The following is an 18,347-nucleotide window of genomic DNA, read 5'->3' as shown; positions in this document are numbered from 1 at the left end:
AAGCTTAATGGCAACTCCAGGATGGTGGTTAATATATCTATGCATCAAGTTTTGGTAGAAGCTCGTCTAAAAAAGGGGGGTATGATGGCATCTCCGCCATAGCCTAGCGCTAATGGAATAAAATAAGTAAAATCCTATAAGACCAAAAGAAAAAAGCCCCGACTCAATCCTTGAAATCAGGAGATGATCAAAAGCCGGACTTTCTCTTTTTTTTCTTCCCCGGTGACCGCATCGCGTTTCGCCCAAGCACGGGCTGCGACATGACCTGCGGCATCTGCGAGGAGAAGAAGGTCTGCGATGACGGCACCACCACGGGCGGCGCCTGGCTCGAGCCGATGATGGGGGGCGCCAGCTTGGGCAGCGGCTGCGTCGTCGGAGACGGCAGCGGTGCGCTTTCGGGGCCAGTTGCGGGCCCGGAGTCTTCCCACTCGTCCTGCGTCCCGTACGGTTGCGACGAAGCGCCCGCGGCGGAGGGCCCGAAGAGCTGCGATCTGCGCTTGCGGCGGCGGGACTCGGCGCGCTGACGGCGCTCGTTGATGGCGTTCATGTGCTTCGTTGAAGAGGCGAGGACGGAGGAGATGTAGCCATCGGTGCCGACGCCGCGGGTCGTGGGCCAGTACGAGAGCACCGGATGTTGGCGGGCGGGTGCGTTCGCGGTATTAAGGTCTTCGGCGAGCATACTGAGGCGCTGGAGGGCGGTGGATGGCGGCGGCGGCGGCGGCGGCGTGGGGGTGGGTGAGGCGGCAGAGGATTGGGAGAAGGGACCCGAAGAGGGGAAGGGGAAGGGGATCGAGGAGAAGGGGATGTAGGGGGATTGAGAGCGGGCGCCCTTGGTGGGTGAGAAGGAGAGACGCTGGCCGAGAGCTTGACCGCGTTTGGTGGGAGAGAGCGAGATTCGTTGGCTGAGGGGCTGGCTCAGCTTGGTTGGCGAAAGCGAGAGTCGTTGACTCGACGATAGTTGGCCTCGCTTGGCCGGCGACAGCGAGAACCGCTGGCTCGAGCGCTGGCTTGACTGTTGGCTGCTTGGCTGGGGAGGTGGTTCAGGCACCCAGGTAGGAGGCCCAGCCTCTGGGGTGGGAAGATTAGCGTCAAGAATCGCAACACCGAAGAGGGATCGGGCAATAGCCTCGGCCGTCTCGGCCAGGACGACATTGCGTGATTGTTGTGCTCTCACCGGGAGGTCCGCCGGACTCCACAGCTCCTCGAGCTGGTCGCGGATATCCGCCAATGGAGAGACCGTCTCGCCATGGCGAAGATGCTGCTTGGTAATGGGTCGAGCAATGATACGTTCGGTTTGGGCGCCCAGTAGTTCCTGGAAGCGAGAGTCCCACGCGGCAACAGCCTCGCGGGTTAGGGGCGGTGCCTCGAACGTGGTTTCGTACTCGTGCCTGGCATTAGTCAGTCTCTGTGTCCTGTGTATATGATTCATTTAACTCACAAAGTGTGTAATGGGATGTAGCCGCCCTCGGTCTCTAGACAGTTGACGACCGCCTCTTGGATGGCGTCAAAGACAGACAATGGTCCCTCAATATTGGTGTGCTCTGAGGCCATGACGACCGATTCGATGGAGATTCTAATACGGGACATGAAGAGATCGAAGTTCTGGGGTCGAGGCCACCGCTGTTGTATCCGCTGGCCACTCCCTTCTAGCTCGATATCCATGAGCTCCTGGTACCGATTGGTGCGACGCTGTACCAACTCATCCAGATCTCCCAGACCGTCAGGCACCACAAAAGTGTCCTCAAAATGCTGCAAAAATTCCCTTCGCCTCTTGTTTTGCGCCTGTCCCTGTCCGTCTCTTGACCATTCGCGACTATTGTCCGGCGGGACGACTTCGAGGACTGGGCTTGCTGAGATAGCGAGGAGGCTTTGACTGAGGCTGAGGTCTCTTCCGAGGACGAAGAGTTGTTGAAACTTGACCTGTTGGTTCATGTAATCTGCCCCTGGCCCCTTGGAGGCTGCGGATGAGGTGCTGTTCAAGAACGCTGGTACAGGACACATGGCTTGCAACTTTGATGGGTTGTTATCGAGCCTCACCACGTGGTGCTCAAATTGCGGTAACCTCGTTGCTTCAGGGATGGAAAACCAGTACACTTCGACTTCTGGCGACTTCTCGGAGTAGAGATACAGTGCGCACGCCTCATCTCCCGACCCATTGCCGTCGTGATGTACGGATAGCCTCAAGGTGTCGGCATCTGAAACCCTCATATGCGCAAAGGATTGCAGGATGGTGAGACTGCCCTGCTTAACGGTGGCTGTCCCCGGTGAGGACGTCTCAATCCAAAATAGACACGAGCTTGTGAGTATGAATACTTGGCTTCGGCTCACTGGGTTTGATTTCACGTCGAGGATGTAGTCTGGTTCATCCGACTTGAGAACCGTCAAGCTCTTGCGGAAAGATGGGTTCTTCACATCAATAACCTCAAACTTCGTGCGGTTCCACAGCAAGAGTTTCTTGGACCGCGCCGTCAAGGCAGCTAGGTCGTTTCCCGTATCAGGATCTTCGGCGGTTGGCACGTCCCATAGATCAACACCGGGGCCCGATGAGCCGACCCACAGCACTCCGTGAGGCTCTGTGCGGAAGGCCGGCGAGTCCTCATCGGGGAGCTGCTCCGTGGCGCCTAGCTGAATGTGACCGCAATGCCGGAGTTTGGGCCGCATACTAACAGATCCCAGAACGCCTCGGCCCTTGATGTCCCAGACACTGTAGTAGCCACACTCGTCCACAATGGCCAGTTGGGGTGGGTTTTTCCGAGACCCATAGCTGAAAGACACATCAGAATGTGCGAAACCGCCAGTTTGCTCCGAGGTAATGGCAAGGATGGGTTTTGGGTTGATTCGGGATGGGCGTTCCGTAGCCTTGTCAATCCCGGACGGGCGTTCTGAAACTGGCACCTTGTGGTATTCCGGCTGGAGAATCGTGGTTGATGTCCGTTTCTGCACTAGCAACCATCTTGTAGGCTCAAATCGTACCAAGCTTAGCGCAGCCTTGATCTGCAAGATCGGAGCTCCGTCACTTGACCACAACACCGTCTCTTCTCTGTCGTGCTGGTCGATGCTGAACACCCGTAGCGTCGGACTCTCATTTTCGCCCCATTGCCATTTCGTCTCGCTCATCTTGGAAAGGCGCAGGAGCTCGCCGGATTCGCCGGCAGCCATGGCCAGCACGGGGACTGGCACGACCCGGGTGTGGTTGGCGACGTCCGCCATCTGAGTGATCGCCAACAGCGGTTGAGCGGTGGGCGTGGTGTCTGGGCGCATAAGATTGGAGAGACCTTCCGCCAAGAAGCTCGAGGCTTCCAGGCTACCCACAAAGGCTTGCGGATGGGCGTTGAGAAGCCATCGTTGCTGGACTCGTTGGGAATCCCAAACCGTAGAAGAAGGCACTATTTCCGCGGACCTCGAGGCAGGATAGAGCGTTTCCGGAGCCTGAACGATGCGTATTGCTTGGGCTAGTAAATGTCAGTATCACTCAAGCTGAGTGTGGGCAGCCGCCTCACCTTGACCCGGAACACGACTTGTGTGCAACAACGGCGGTCCATCCTCTTGGCCCCCATGAGGTACAACTGTGATTTTTGGAGGGCCGTACAAGCGGGTGCTCTCTTCACGTTCGTCAGCCATTAGAGCTGTTCGTTTCCCGTAAGCCCAAGCAGTATATCCGTGAGAAACTGAGCATATCGTGAGAGAACAATGGCGCGTGCTTCATCATGCGGAGGGTAGAGTGAGCGACCGGGACGGACTATGGGCAATCGAGGACCATGTGGAAGGCCGGATGGGTCGGTGCCTGGCGAGAATCGGGTGTTACAAATCCTGAAAGGCGTTAGTCAAAAAGCAAAAGCCGGCAGTCGCAGCAAAGTCGAGGTCATGACGATAAAGCAAATGTGAGACAGCAACTGGGGGGGGACTAAGTGAGTGAGAGATCCATCCGAGAAAGTAAAAAAGTTCGGTCAGTTGCGGCTTCACAATGGACCCCCCATTTCCGGCAGTTACCCACTTTAGCCTACCGACCCCTGCTATTTTGCAACTACTGTTCACCCAGCGCGTCAGCGCCAGACGCGTTTTCCCATGCCAAAAAGAGCCTAATGTAACTTGGGCCCCGCTCGATGGAACCTCATTCACCTCTATCCCTTCAGCCTATCACTTCTCAGTGTCTCTCTGCTGTCTGTCTCTCTATTCCCTCCTCTGACACAACACCAAATGCGATACCAGAACTGAATCATCAAAACCACCCACACGAAATGCCTGCCGAAGACCGAAGCGGAAAGCAGGCCGCGGCCCAGCAAGCCGTTGACATCCTGCATGAGATCTCCACCATTCTCGTCAGTCCCCTAGACGCCTGATGCGTTGCGCAACTGGTTCCGACTCTGACCTTGTGAAAGAACTGCCATTTGGACCGCCGCACTCTCTCGATATGCATTTCCATGATTGAGAATGGCGTCAACCCCGAGGCTCTTGCTGTAAGCAAAGTATTCGCCTTGGTCGCTAAAGTTGAGCAGGAGGACTGACTGAGCCACCGCAGAGCGCTGTGAAGGAACTGAGAAAAGAGTCCCAGGAGGTAGACGCACAGATTGCCTCACGACGAAGATGAAAGATTTGCTCTCATTATACTAGGTCTTGATACGAAAGTAACGACAGGGCAGGGTAGGGCCGGATAGGAAGGAATCACCGGTAAGGCGTTTTGGGACATTGGATACGTTCGACTTTCCAGTTTCATCCATTATAGAAACTTTTATAACCCAGTCTCAAGGGGCTTCAACAATCAAAATTCTCCTCCAATACTGGAAAAGCTTGGCTATCCTAATAACGCCAACTGAACCGATGATTAACCGTGAATATGCTCGCAATGATCCATAAACCCCCATATGTCCAAACCGTGAGGTCACTCCAGGCCCCTTGCGCCGGTCTTCATAACACTCCCGCTACCAGATCCACCTTATTGTCCCGGATCGTGAATGCATCATCGCAGGGGCTATCGATGTCCGATGAGCATGATCTCATTCTCATAATCATCGTCATCATCGTCGCCATCGGAATCTTCCTCGTCCATGTCTGTGGATATAGATCCAGTATCGTCAGAGTCGTGATGCCCCCGGCCCCAAAGATTGAGGATATCGTTTTCTGACTCCTCCTCTTCTTCCTCAATTGCGCTGTGCGCCATGTTCGGCGGCAACACTGGGGGTGCCGGCGAAGCTGATCTAGCGAGACGATCCACCATTAAATGCCGCGCCTCTGGGCCGGCATGAGACGAGTGTCTTCGCCGACCGACTTGCGGTACGTCCATTCGAGCCGGGGCAGCAGCAGCCTCGACGGCAACCGGACTGGGTTCTGGGGCGATAACTGTCGGCGTGGCGGGTGTTCCATCTCTTCCGCCGCTGATCTGAAGCTCGACTGTGTTGTACGACGTGCAGATGGCACATTTCAGACCCAACCAGTGGTATGGGACTGAGCTTTTCCCGCTGCAGTCGTTGCACAAAACCGTTGCCCTGGTGTCCCGAAATTCGGGGGGCATCGGCTGAGCCAGAATAGCTAGCTCCAACTGACGGAACTGGCTTTGCATGTTAAGCAAACTTTTGTTGCAGATGGGACACTTGTACGATCGCAGCATATGCTCATCGTAGCACTTCTGGTGGATGCTGTGGCCACATCCCATGAACACGACAGGCTTGGGGGAAGTGAACATGTACTCCCCACAAATGGGGCAGTCGCAATCCGTCGAGCGCTCGATACACTTGTGGGATTGTTGTATAGATATCGAAATACATGCACAGCATTTCTGGGGATTTATGCGTTAGGGGTGGGGTTATAAACAATACGGGTCACGACACGTACCTTACAATGGAAGAAGTCTTTGCCAATACCTCTTCCGCGTCTGCAGATGCCGCAATCGTTACAGTGGTATATGTTGTTGGTTGGATGGTCGTCCCACAGCTTGCACACATTACAGTAGTAACGAGCTGACATTTCCCCGCAGTTGACACATACATCCGATGCTCGCTGAGGGCAGGCACAGAGCATGCAGAGCATATTCTTGGTTTCCTTCCTGACAAGAGTGTGATCTTCGACGGCGTCGTGACAGAAGCGGCAGGTGTACCACTTGTTGCAAGTAGAGCACTGAAGCTTGACGTTGCGCCGGTAGTGCTGGCAGCCGAGTATCAGAGAGCCTTCGGGCTCTTCCCTCGTGAAGAGCTTTGGGGGAGCATACGTCGGCCGAACGTCATCGGCGGTCAAGACAAACTTTTGCGGCGAAGACGGCTCTCCAGGCGAATGCTGCCAGAACTTCAATGATTCGAGAGGTGCAATAGGAATGGATTGCTCCCATGCCTCACCTGCGAGTATCGCGGTAGGCGGCACATCACCTTGACGGGGGGTGTCTCGAGACTTGCGGTACCCTTCCATCAAGGCCTCGTGCATCAGCCGGGCCTTTTCCTCTGCCGTGATCTCCTGGGACTGGATGCTGATGAGGCGCTTCCGCAGCGCGCCCATGCCATCGTCGGCAGGCAGAGACTCTTGGGTCGTAGGAGACATTGGCACAGTTACAGGGAAAGACGCGACTGGCGCATGTGGTGTGGGTGGTGGAGTCGGCTCGTCGTCAACGGTTGTTGAAGCACTGAGAGGTCGTGTTGGAGTCGATGGGAGTGGCGCATCGGTCGCATGCCGGGTCAGCGAGGGGTCGGAGTCGGTCGTGACAACGATAGGGTCGGGGGAAGTGTCCCGGTCGGAGACGAAGGTGGTTCTCGAGATCTCGGAAAAGCGGCGGGCCTGCCGGAGGACCGGGTTGATGATGAAGTCGGAGACCAGCGAAGACATTGAGAGAGGGAGGAGTCTTCTTAAAAGTGAGTCGAGGAACCGAGCGGGTTATGTAGAAAAGTGACGCACGGTTGTGAAACTCAGTCTACATCCGGGGCAGTAAGATCGGAGGAGGGAGGGAGGCGAAGATTACTCGGGGTGTCGCGGGGATAATATTTGAAAGGATCGGTAGTGGTACTGGCGGAGAGCGGTGGTGTTGCGTAGTAGTGGTGGTGGTACGGTACCGGACGATTGGATGCAGCAGCGATGACATAAGACGGTCGAGACCCCTAATGTAATCCGGTCTCTTTTGTCGGCGACGGCGTCAGCGGAGACGGTCGACAAGTGGGCGCGGCGGCGGCAGTGGGGGTAAAACTGAACGGGAATGAAAGACACCTGAGGCGTGTCTGAGTCTTGCACAGGTGTCGGACAGTCTCTGGGACCTGGAAATCTGCACCGTAACAGGATCGGAGAGAGAGAGGGAGAGAGAGAGAGAGAGAGAGAGAGAGAGAGAGAGAGAGAGAGAGAGAGTTATCAGCGAATGTCTGGGTGTGCCTGTGAATACTGGTGTGTGTGCATGGAGCCGGCCGGGACCAGCGAGGAGGGGAAATGGCATGGAATGGACGCCAGGAAGTCGAAAAAGACATGTGATGCGCCGTCCTTGCGATGCGATCCCGCATGCGGCTTCAGCGAAGCTTGACTCGGCGGGGCTAATTGGCCGGCGGCCGCGCCCAGACGGTGACACTGGCGGATTTGGCTGCCTAGTGGGTCGCTGAACTGAGTGAGATGGATGTCCGGGCAGGCACTGGATGCCACGACCCCCTTTTGTCTCTGTCCGATTGAAAAAGAAACAAAAAAGACGGCTTTTGGTGAGCCAGTTCGCGGGCATCTTGCTCAGGCTGGAAGCTGAGCCTGTGACAGGTACCGACGGATACTTGCATGGCTATTCATCACATCAAAACACCCTCCACCCTTCAGATTGGTTTTTTTTTAAAAACAAGAAGAAAAGGCACCTTTGAATGATTTGAATACATTAGAGGTTGATATTTAGCGTTGCTTAACTCCATCATACTAGGAGACACCCAACTAGCCAACCTGTACAGAGCACGGCCTATATGCCGTATGCCCGCAATGGGACTTCACCTCGCCGATGATGTTTATGTCGATACCTACGATGCGATGGGAGCTGGGAGCTGGAATGGGCGGCTAGCTCCGAAGGCAGGGGGGCCATAATACGGGCTGGAAGGGGTTGACGCATACGGAGCTCGCTGCTTCGGGGGGCCCCGACTGCTGTCAACTTGAAGAGACAAGCCATTGTCATTGTGCTGCAGGCCTATGTGTTTGTCCCATCAGGTCTCTGGCTGCACACTAGCAGCGACCTCGTGGAAAACAATGAATGTAGCTGCAGGATTGCACTAGTTGCATCATGTCTTCTTTAGTGTTGCTATGACGCCGATAACGACGCTCATGTCAAGCTTGATGGATGGAAGAGGCAAAGTAAAGTCAAGAACCGGAGGGGGATGATGGTGAGATATACTGTCAGCTAGAGCCGACGATGCTTCCGCGGGGCCCAAGAGGACTTCAGGGGAAATGCAGTTGTGGGGGCAGGGGAGCATTCCATCGGGAGGCGATGCGCGTCCAGTACTCCGTACCAGGTATGACCTCCAGCTCTTCGGGGCCGAGCCAATGGAATCACGACATTGGCCCCCGATGCGCTTCTGGTTTGGTACCTCTTTGGTGTACCCTTGGTTCGCGTTAAGTGTGGTCTGGTCTGTAAGGGATAGCCCGTCTGTTGGTGCATAGGTGGCATTTAATTTCGTGTTGCCTTGCCCGCGCAAGGGGGCAGGTACCTAGCTCTCCCAATTTAGTGGACGGGAAAATCCCATCCCACCTTGCCCAAGGGCACTCTCCCGTCACCTCCATATTAATTACATGATTCTTTTTCCAGCTTTCCCTTCTCCTTCCCCAGCTCACCTACCTTCAGGAGCCCCAGCAGCCAGTCAATCTTGATGAGGTGGTTTGGTTTGTAGAAACCAAACGCTTCGAGAGAAACCCGCTGATTTTTGTTTAGCGGCTTTCCTCCGGTGGTTCATCATCCCACGTATCCCCTTCTCCAACTTTTTATTGATTTACACCTTGAGTTTTGACTCGTCCGGTCCTTAACACAGAGCTGAGAGCCCCTGTTCTTGGAGCTTGACTCTTTCTCTCCATCCGTCGCCTTTCCCGTCCACACTCCCTAAGCCGCGTTCGTCACCGACTTCGGCCATCCCGTTCCGACAGTCAGTCTCCTATCTCTATTCAACATTCTTCGTCACCCCGTTCGTTCCGTTTGCTGACTTTGCAGGCGAACAGCCATGGCTGTCGAAAAGCCAATTGTCGCGTCCGGAGCAGACGTCGGCGATGGCGTCAGACGCCGTGCCGTGCCACAAGGCCAGTCAGTTCCCCTGACGGCCGCTCCGGAGGTCGATGACAAGAAGAAGCTTGCCAAGAAGGTAAGCCTGTCCTTTCCTTTTCTAGTGCCTATCCATCACAGAACTGCGTGATGCTGACGAAACGCTTCTTTTTCTCCAGGGTCCCTCCTTCCTCGACCAGTACGAGGTAGTCATCGCCCCCATCGTCTTCACAGCCGTTGCCATCTTCACACGACTCTGGAGAATCGGTCTCAGCAACATCGTTACCTGGGACGAGGCCCACTTTGGCAAGTTTGGAAGCCACTACATCAAGCATGAATACTACTTCGACGTTCACCCGCCCTTGGGCAAGATGCTCGTTGGTCTGTCCGGAGTTCTCGCCGGTTACAACGGATCTTTCGAGTTCAAGTCTGGCGAAAAGTACCCAGAGGACGTTGACTACACCTTCATGAGAGCCTTCAACGCTCTCTTTGGCATTCTCTGCATTCCCATGGCCTACTTCACCGCTCGCGAGCTGAACCTGCGCCGCCCTGCCGTCTGGCTCGTTACCTTGATGGTTCTCTGCGAAAATTCCTACACCACCATCAGCCGCTTCATTCTCCTCGACTCAATGCTACTCTTCGGAACCGTCGCCACTGTTCTCTGCTGGGCCAAGTTTCACAACCAGCGCCACAACGCCTTTGAGCCCGAATGGTTCTTCTGGCTGTTCATGACTGGTCTTAGCATTGGTTGCGTGTGCAGTGTCAAGCTCGTCGGTCTCTTTGTAACTGCCCTCGTCGGCCTCTACACCATTGAGGATCTCTGGAACAAGTTTGGCGACACAAAAATGCCCGTCACTACGCTGGGTGCCCATGTCGTCACCCGCGTTGTCGGCCTCATCATTGTTCCCTTCCTGGTTTACATGCTCTCTTTCGCTCTTCATTTCGCCATCCTTGACCAAACTGGTCCCGGTGACGCTCAAATGAGCTCCCTGTTCCAGGCCAACCTCAAGGGCACCGAGGTTGGCAAGAACAGCCCCTTGGAGATCGCCTACGGCTCGCGCGCCACCATCAAGAACATGGGATATGGTGGCGGCCTGCTTCATTCTCACATCCAGACATACCCTGAGGGCTCTACCCAACAGCAGGTCACTTGCTACCACCACAAGGATGCCAACAATGACTGGTTCTTCTACCCCAACCGCCACGACGAGGACTACAACCCTGAGGCCGAACCCCGCTTCATTGCTGATGGTAGTACTATTCGCCTCATCCACGCCCAGACCGGACGTAACCTCCATTCCCACGAGATTGCTGCTCCCATTACCAAGGCCGACAAGGAGGTCTCTTGCTACGGCAATCTCACCATTGGTGATGACAAGGACCACTGGCAGGTCGAGGTTGTTCGCGATGTTGCCTCTCGTGACCGTAGCCGCATCCGTACTCTTACTACCGCCTTCCGCTTGAAGCACCCAGTCCTCGGCTGCTACCTCCGCGCTGGCAACGTCAACCTACCTCAGTGGGGTTTCAAGCAGATTGAGGTTACCTGTACCAAGAAGAACAACCCCAAAGACTCGTACACACACTGGAACGTTGAGGCCCACACCAACGATAAGCGTAAGTCGTCGACGGCGAAAAAACAGAATAGAAAATGGCACTCTGAATCCGCCGCTAACTGATATGCAGTACCCCCTGGCGACCCTGGATCCTACAAGTCTCCCTTCCTCCATGACTTTATTCATCTTAACGTCGCCATGATGACATCCAACAATGCTCTTGTTCCCGATCCCGACAAGCAGGACGACTTGGCATCTCATTGGTGGCAGTGGCCTATCCTGAACGTCGGTCTGCGTATGTGTGGTTGGGATGACAACATTGTCAAGTACTTCCTCCTTGGCAACCCTCTTGTCTACTGGGGCTCCACAGCCGGCCTTGGCATCTTTGCTCTCGTCGTCGTCTGGTACATCGTCCGCTGGCAGCGTGGCTATAACGACTTGAACACGAAGGAGGTTGATCAGATCCACTACGCGGGACTGTACCCCGTAGCAGGCTGGTTCCTTCACTACCTTCCCTTCGTCGTCATGGCTCGTGTCACCTATGTCCACCACTACTACCCCGCCCTCTATTTCGCCATCCTTACCTTCGGCTTCTTGGCCGATTGGTTCCTCCGCAACAGAAACCACATCGTTCAATACACCGTCTACGGTGTTTTGTACGCGGCCATCATCGGACTCTACATCCTCTTCAGCCCCATCTGCTTCGGCATGACGGGCCCCAACAAGCAGTACAGCTACCTGAAGTGGTTCGACAGCTGGAGAATCTCGGACTAAGTCACGGAACGAAATCTTAATACAACCACTTGTAATTAAAGGTTTGTGCTGTTAAATCATGTACTTGGGGAGAGCAGGAGGATCCATGACTCAACTTTCCCCACCCAGCTCATTGTAAGAATATGGGCGATTAAAAGGGGTAACAGCTGGTGTTCTGTGCTTGGAATAGGAGAGAGACAGCCGGCGGATGATACTTCCGTGCATAATACAACGTGCATTGTTTCCTTGTTTCTGCAACGCGCTCTGATCTGCCAATCCCAGAGACTTGAATCAACTATGACGGTGAATTATGATTAAAAGTAATAGTACAAGGTTGAAGGACGAGAAGGAGCTAAAGACTCTTGCCGGTAGCCTTGGGTATCACTAACCTTCTCGTATGTGTGCTTTTTTTTCTCTTTCTTTTTTGGTGGTACACTGTGCGGCAGCCCATCTAGCAACAGCCACCGCCCGATCCCTTGTGTGCGTCGCTTCCTACCTTGATCTGCCTACCCCCTCCGGCGCCGGGCCCCTTGACACCCGACCTCCGGTCATTGAGGTCATACTTGCCGGCCTGGATGTTGTTATATATCCTCTCAGCGACCCTCATGAAGGCCTTTTCGACGTTCTCGCCGCTCTTGGCGCTCGTCTCGACGTACTCAAAGACGCCATTCCTCTTCGCCCATTCCTCGGCCTCCTCCTTGGTGACCTCGCGCTTGTTATTCTCATCCTGGGTGAGGTCAGCCTTATTGCCGACGAGAATGACGACGATGTCGGGCTCGGCGATCTGGCGAAGGTCGTTGAGCCAGTCAGTGACGTGCTGGAAGGTCTGCTTGCGGCTAAGGTCGAAAACGAGGAGGGCCCCGCTAGCGCCGCGGAAGTAGGAGCGCGTGACAGATTTGTACGTCTCCTGCCCCGCCGTGTCCCAGAGGGAGAGCTTCATATGCTTCTGGGGCCCGTCGGCGGCCGCCGGTTCGGGGAGGCGTGGAGGCTCGGGGAGACCGTTGGACGTGGCTGTGCCATCCTCCTTGGTCTTCTGGGCGGCGGACGACGCTGGGACGGTATGGGCGGGAGGGAGGGCGTTGGGTGGGCCAACAGGGACGATGCGGGAGCCGAACTCAACGCCGATGGTCACATCGTGATGAGGAGAGAAGCGGCCCTCGCAGAGACGGATGGTGAGGCTGGACTTGCCGCAGCCCGAGTCGCCAATGCAGACGAGTTTAGCGATGTAGTCCCATGGTGGAGACGACATGACCCTTAAGCGGGATGGGTTCGTGGGTTTGGGGGAAAGGGGGTGAGAGAGATGAAGGTCTGTGGTCCTTCTTTTTTTTCCTTCTTCCCGAGAGGATGAAGCGCTGGATTCTCCTGTTTGTTTTTTTCGGCTAGTCCGTAAGGCAGGGCTTTGCTTCGATGATAGAGGATTCGAGAAGATGAGGCTAAGGAGGGCGTGAGCGTGTCTTTGATGTGGTTATGGTAGGTGGTTGATGTTGGTCTGATGTTGAGGAGCTTCAAACAGCTGTCGTGGTTTGTCCGAGCACGTGTTCGGGAGAAGGGGGGAAAGGAATGTTGTTAGTAGGAAGATGTCGTCTGTTCTCAATGGGATGTTCCCGTGGCCACCGAAGAAAACGGTTGAGAAAGAAGGCAGTCCAGTCTGTCTGCGGCTCTGCAGTGCTATTCCAAGAGGAGAAAATAAAAATAAAAATCGATGACCTCGTCTGTACGTTAAGCTCCTGCGACGTACAGTCCAACGTAGGTGGGATCCAATAGGTACGTTTGTAGGAAACGGCGAAGTGTATCACGCTGGTCAATGTTAAAGATGGTCTCCCCTGTCACGGGCAAGGCCCAGAAGACGGCCAGAGCCCCAATTAAGATTGGACCGCTGACCAGGGAAAAAGGCGGGCAGGGTTGGGGGCCATTGGTGTTATCAGTGACGCAAGTGCTGAGGTGATAAGCAGAGGCGAGCCACCAGCCAGGGTAGGTAGTCAGTTGACGACGACCTGGAGATGACCAACTGACTTGACCTCCGAGTCTAGCGACTAACGACTGAATGACTCGGGAGGTTGGACCAGACTAAAGCGGTCGCTGGTGTCTCACGCTGGGACATGTCAGTGCCATGTAGCAAAGTGAGGAGATTTGCAGCGCAGATAGGAGGAACGTATCAAGTACGTGGGTTCGTGGGAATCACAGGTGCCAGAGAGGTAACCGTGAGGCATGCCCTTCCCTCAAGCAGAAGGCTTTCATGTTTCCTTTGCCTAGGGGATGCCCATGGGTTGGTTTCCTGCACATTCCAACAAGGTTGTCTTTTACGGACATTATCCGGGTACTGTACGAGAAACGGTTCCCAGAGTCCGCTTCGAGGCGAACCTGAAAAGGAGTCAGCCAAAAGCGCCCACGGCCAGGCCCATCTGGTACTGTAAGGTAATCCAGGCCCTCAATGCTGCAATGCTTCACACCAGCAATGCATCACACTAACTTACCGCCTTATCGCCCACTTAAAGTCGGGATGAGTGCCGGCAGCTGCCATGGGTGGTGTGGGTGGCTACCTACCACCATGCCCCTGCCTCACCGGGTACACTACTGACGTTTTGGGTGGCTGGTCTGTTAGCGAGGGAGGTACCCGGGGTGACGGTGGAGGGATAGGAAAGGGTCCTAGGTAGTTGTTGCTGATTGCGGGAAGTGTCAGTGTCGTGTGCTCCAGGCTGCCTAACTGTGTGCTATGTCGCTGTTTAAGCTGAGGCTGCAGCGCCCGCGCTGCCTAACAAGCCTCCATCCCAGTCCGCCTAGCAGATGGCGGGTTACCCATGTACCCCGAACCCGTGCCGCCACAACCACTTCCCTCGCTGGTCCACTCGTTCGCCTGCCCACCTAGGCAGGCACCTTCACCTCTTCATCCGGGCTGTACCCCATGACCTCCGATTCATCTTCTTCCCGACATCTTGGTGCAGATGCCCTTTTCACGAGCACCCCGGCCTTGACCTGAAAGTGCCTATTCCACTCAAGGGTGACTGACATTTTACCCGCTTCAAGAATCTCATCGCAGAAGTTGTTTTGAGCCCCCCGCCCGCCAGTCGCGTCTTGTTTCCTGTTTGCGTATACACCAGTAGTGTCCACCGCCGCCGGCACCCAAACATTCCACCCGTTTACTCTTTGTCCGTTATCGTCATTCACACGCCTTACATAGGCTGCCGACTTTATCTATACCCATCTTCCCGCGTTCCTGACCGACCCCGAAAGAGCACGCGGATTTCCTTCTGAGGGGACGAGGTCCTCACTACCGATAGCACCATGTTCTCGGAATGTAAGTCTATTCTCCTGTCACTGCCAAAAGCCTCGGCGACGCCAACCGGCGGTCGACTGACAAACCCGTTCCCCCAGATGCGTCCAGGTTCCTGGCGCAGTCACAATCCCGAATCTCCAACTTCGCAGGCCAAGTCGAAGGCAACGAGAACCCACCACGACAACCCAACGACTGGTCATCACGACCTTCGCGAAATGGCGGACGGTCCTTCCTAGGCAGAGGTTACGGTGGAAACCCATACCAGGCGGGTGGCTCACGTTTCGGGCAGATGGGCTTCGCCTCCCGGATCTCCACTGCCCAGGATGCACCGCTTTTTCACAGTACGCTCGACGAGTACATGGAGGAAGACGACGAGGACGAGAGGGACCGCGAGGCGGCGGATATGGCCGCCCTCCACATGTCACGGCGCGTGGCCGCCGCGAGCAAGATGGCGGAGAGCTCTGAGACGGAACCGGACGCTAGCCGTGGCTCACTGGAGCATAGCAATGAGGGCCCTGGACGCAGGTATCAAGACCGCGGTCTGCGGAGGGGTATCCGCAGCAGCTGGAACGGCACGAGGAGTTTTGGTGGACGCAACCGCGGGAGGGACGCCATAGACGAAGAGGCAGAGGACATCCCACGCGAGGGCTCCGACCGGGGCTCGGATACGAACCCTAGAATGGTCGATATCGGGCTGGACTCTCAGATCCGGGACGACGACGACGACGACGACCCGTCTGCGTCGTTGCTGAACGAGACGCATACGGACTCGAGCCCGCCCGCTTTCCAGAAGTTCCAACCAAAGTCGGGAGATCGCAAGTTCCCGCTGCGGAGGGAAGCCACCCGACAAGACGACTTTGAGGAGGCCCGGCGGGCGAGCTCCGACGACGAGGCTCTGCCTGCGACGGTTCCGCTGGCCGAAGGTGAAATATTCAAGTACGACCCTTTCTTTGCTTGGATCTTCCTTATTGCGTTAGCTGGTCTGGTATCTACGTTCGTGCTCGTCTGGCTGCATACGGGCACGCCTAAGAAGGGATGGGGTGACACAGTCTACACGACGTTACAAGCATCTTTCTACATGTTGGCCATCGACACTCTTATTTCGGTTATTGTGTCTTTTGTCTGGCTGGCGGCCCTTCGGTCGTTCGCCCGGCCGCTGGCGCTCCTGATTCTCGTGGCAGTACCCATCATCATGTTCTCGTTCACTCTGTACCCATTCATTTCCAGCTACGAAGGTCGGTCGCATGGGACTAGCTTTCAGGACCGGGCCATGCGGTGGGCCGCTCTTGTTCCAGCCATATCTGCCGTTGTCTGGGTGTACATGGCTTACAAGGGCCGACATGCTATCCGCCAGGCGATCGAGATCATAGAGTTTTCCACAAGGATCCTCGCAGCGAATACGGCGCTCCTCATCTTGGGTTTCAGCTGTCTGGCACTGATAGTAACCTGGACCTGGATCTGGATGTGGATGTTCTCGAGAATCTTCTTGGGAGGCTACTTTTCGCGCAGGCTCGCCAGGTTCATCATCAGCGTGTCCAGCTGGTGGCTCGGAATCTGGTTCGTCCTTATGTACATGTGGACCATCGGCGTCATCAACGCAGTGCAACGGGCGACGACAGCGGCGACGGTGTCACAATGGTACTTCCACCGCAATGCGGCCCCAGCACCGACATCGGCGGAGATTGTCACCGCTGCGCTGAACCACGCAACGACGACCATCTTTGGCAGCATCTGCGAGTCGACGCTTCTGGCATTGCTCATCAGGGCGCCTCTTCTCGTGCTTCCCCGGAGGATGGCCAACATCCTCCAGCACATCGCCGCCATGTGGATACCGACCCCCATCGCCGCGCTCATGAATCCCCTGACCATTACGTATGGGGCAATTCACTCGCAGAATTTGCACACGGCGGCCCGCGGCCTCAGCCAGATGGACTTCCTCTCGCCGCAGCGGCCGACGACAACACTGACGCCGCAGGTTTTCAGCTCACGGCGATCCAGCCACTCTCCTTTGCTTCCTTACCGGCTCGCAAAGATGCTTTTGTACGCAACGCGATTCATTATGGCTACGGCGCTCGGGTTTGCGGGATGGGTCATGACGGCGAAGCAGCTCTCAATCGCTCTGCCGGACGGGATGGGGGTACGGGGCTCGGCGTACGCATATGTGGTTGGCATAGTGGCCAGTTTCATTGGGTTTTCGGTCATGGGCGCCATGGAAGGTATTCTCAGCGGTATTTTGGATGCCGTGGTGATTTGCTACGGCAGCGAGCGACGGATGGCCAGCGGAGGGGGCGCTTACTGCATGGAGGCGGCCTACCTCTTTGGCGAGAGACGGCGGGACGAAAGAGGCCTGCCTTGAGGAAACATGTTTATACATTGAGTGATTGCAGTACTTTTTGGGACACAGAGATTGTATGGTCGTTGAGGGGTTTGGGAGTTTCTTGTGCAGCATATGCTTTACACGCCGAGATGGGATAGACGCTTGGGAACGGGACTTTTTTTGAATAAAGCTTTCAGGTTCACCGTTGAGATGAGAGCGTTGTCGTCTGCTTCCTGATAGCGACCGGCATAGGCACATGTGCCAAGCCTGACAACTTTCTGGAGGATGGAGGGCGAGTGGTGTAAGGCTGCGCCACAATTTGCTCGCGTTCAAGTGTCCATCTTGGCGTATAGGGGCGGAGTGCGGCGTGGTTCGGGGATTTGAATACCTAATCATATTGGTACATACATGTGTGCTACCATGTACAGCAGCATCGCGAACCTGCACGAATATCGAAGGCAATGTGCACCGCCACACGGGGATTGTGGGCATTACGCGGTGATGGTGTCACCTGGACTCGCGCAGCGCGTCGACTCGCAAAGAAAGCACGCATATCGCCACCGTTGCTCATCATACCTAGACAAGCACTACCTAATCCTATTGAATCAAGCAGGTTCTTGCTGAACGTGGCCTGTAAGATCGAAGCTTCAGTCACAACACTTGTGCGTACGGGCATGGGCAAGTTAAGAGAGCAGGCGGAAAGAAAGAGTTCAGAAATGATCTCATTGGAAAGGCATGAAAACCAAGCACTCTATGAGAGGGAGGAGTCAAACCCATGGGCCCCCCCTCCACTGGTGGAGCTTTGGCTCGTGCGAGAGAGTCGAGCCTTTTAGGGGAGTAGGAGAGGGGTTCGCTTCAGGGTATCGACCGAGGTGCCGAAGTGGTATCCTGGAGTATCATGTTGCCATGTCTTTTGTGGAAAGGTACCGCCGAGAGACATTCATGCGCCGCCCCACGTTCTCAGGTCGGAGATCCAGCATCCGGGGTCTCAGAGAAACAAAAACAGCTGCTAGAGCTAGCTGCAAGCGGAACGAAGCGAAACAAAAGGGGCCTCTGGAGGGGGGACAAGGCAGCAGAGCGACGCTGGGGAAGAGAGTTGAGTTGCTGATGTGTAAGTGAGTTTGAGGGGCAAACCCCACTCATCACATCCGACAAGCATCAGAATAGAGGGGCTGTGCTTTTTGCGGCTTGCATCGATGGCGGGCCCTCGTTGCAGCGCCGGCGGAAGTACAACAGTGGCCTTGGGAGCCAAGAGGCAGTATTGCAGCGGTA

The 18,347-nt window shown here is 55.6% G+C and overlaps 7 protein-coding genes across 7 annotated transcripts; 3 read left to right on the top strand and 4 right to left on the bottom strand.

Moving 5' to 3' along the window:
* Positions 1-187: 187 nt before the first annotated feature.
* On the bottom strand, positions 188-3,261 carry GLRG_08111 (uncharacterized protein; the record flags this gene model as incomplete). Its single annotated transcript, XM_008098796.1, has 2 exons — positions 188-1,388; positions 1,439-3,261. 2 exons carry the CDS (start codon positions 3,259-3,261, stop codon positions 188-190), a joined length of 3,024 nt encoding a protein of 1,007 aa, XP_008096987.1.
* A 207-nt stretch (positions 3,262-3,468) lies between these two features.
* On the bottom strand, positions 3,469-3,621 carry GLRG_08110 (uncharacterized protein; the record flags this gene model as incomplete). Its single annotated transcript, XM_008098795.1, has 1 exon — positions 3,469-3,621. The coding sequence occupies one exon, from the start codon at positions 3,619-3,621 to the stop codon at positions 3,469-3,471; it is 153 nt and encodes a 50-aa protein (XP_008096986.1).
* A 617-nt stretch (positions 3,622-4,238) lies between these two features.
* On the top strand, positions 4,239-4,588 carry GLRG_08109 (uncharacterized protein; the record flags this gene model as incomplete). Its single annotated transcript, XM_008098794.1, has 3 exons — positions 4,239-4,319; positions 4,380-4,457; positions 4,520-4,588. The coding sequence occupies 3 exons, from the start codon at positions 4,239-4,241 to the stop codon at positions 4,586-4,588; spliced, it is 228 nt and encodes a 75-aa protein (XP_008096985.1).
* Positions 4,589-4,969: 381 nt separating this feature from the next.
* GLRG_08108 (CHY zinc finger) lies at positions 4,970-6,807 on the bottom strand (the record flags this gene model as incomplete). The annotated part of the gene is made up of 2 exons (XM_008098793.1): positions 4,970-5,773; positions 5,830-6,807. 2 exons carry the CDS (start codon positions 6,805-6,807, stop codon positions 4,970-4,972), a joined length of 1,782 nt encoding a protein of 593 aa, XP_008096984.1.
* A 2,333-nt stretch (positions 6,808-9,140) lies between these two features.
* On the top strand, positions 9,141-11,505 carry GLRG_08107 (dolichyl-phosphate-mannose-protein mannosyltransferase; the record flags this gene model as incomplete). The annotated part of the gene is made up of 3 exons (XM_008098792.1): positions 9,141-9,278; positions 9,358-10,792; positions 10,862-11,505. The coding sequence occupies 3 exons, from the start codon at positions 9,141-9,143 to the stop codon at positions 11,503-11,505; spliced, it is 2,217 nt and encodes a 738-aa protein (XP_008096983.1).
* Positions 11,506-11,935: 430 nt separating this feature from the next.
* GLRG_08106 (Ras family protein) lies at positions 11,936-12,733 on the bottom strand (the record flags this gene model as incomplete). The annotated part of the gene is made up of 1 exon (XM_008098791.1): positions 11,936-12,733. One exon carries the CDS (start codon positions 12,731-12,733, stop codon positions 11,936-11,938), a length of 798 nt encoding a protein of 265 aa, XP_008096982.1.
* A 2,033-nt stretch (positions 12,734-14,766) lies between these two features.
* GLRG_08105 (uncharacterized protein) lies at positions 14,767-17,114 on the top strand (the record flags this gene model as incomplete). Its single annotated transcript, XM_008098790.1, has 2 exons — positions 14,767-14,779; positions 14,857-17,114. The coding sequence occupies 2 exons, from the start codon at positions 14,767-14,769 to the stop codon at positions 17,112-17,114; spliced, it is 2,271 nt and encodes a 756-aa protein (XP_008096981.1).
* Between the last annotated feature and the right edge of the window lie 1,233 nt (positions 17,115-18,347).

Source organism: Colletotrichum graminicola, assembly GCF_000149035.1.
Source record: "Colletotrichum graminicola M1.001 genomic scaffold supercont1.36, whole genome shotgun sequence".
Classification (NCBI taxonomy): Eukaryota; Fungi; Ascomycota; class Sordariomycetes; order Glomerellales; family Glomerellaceae; genus Colletotrichum; species Colletotrichum graminicola.
This window is presented reverse-complemented; position numbering and strand designations above follow the sequence as displayed.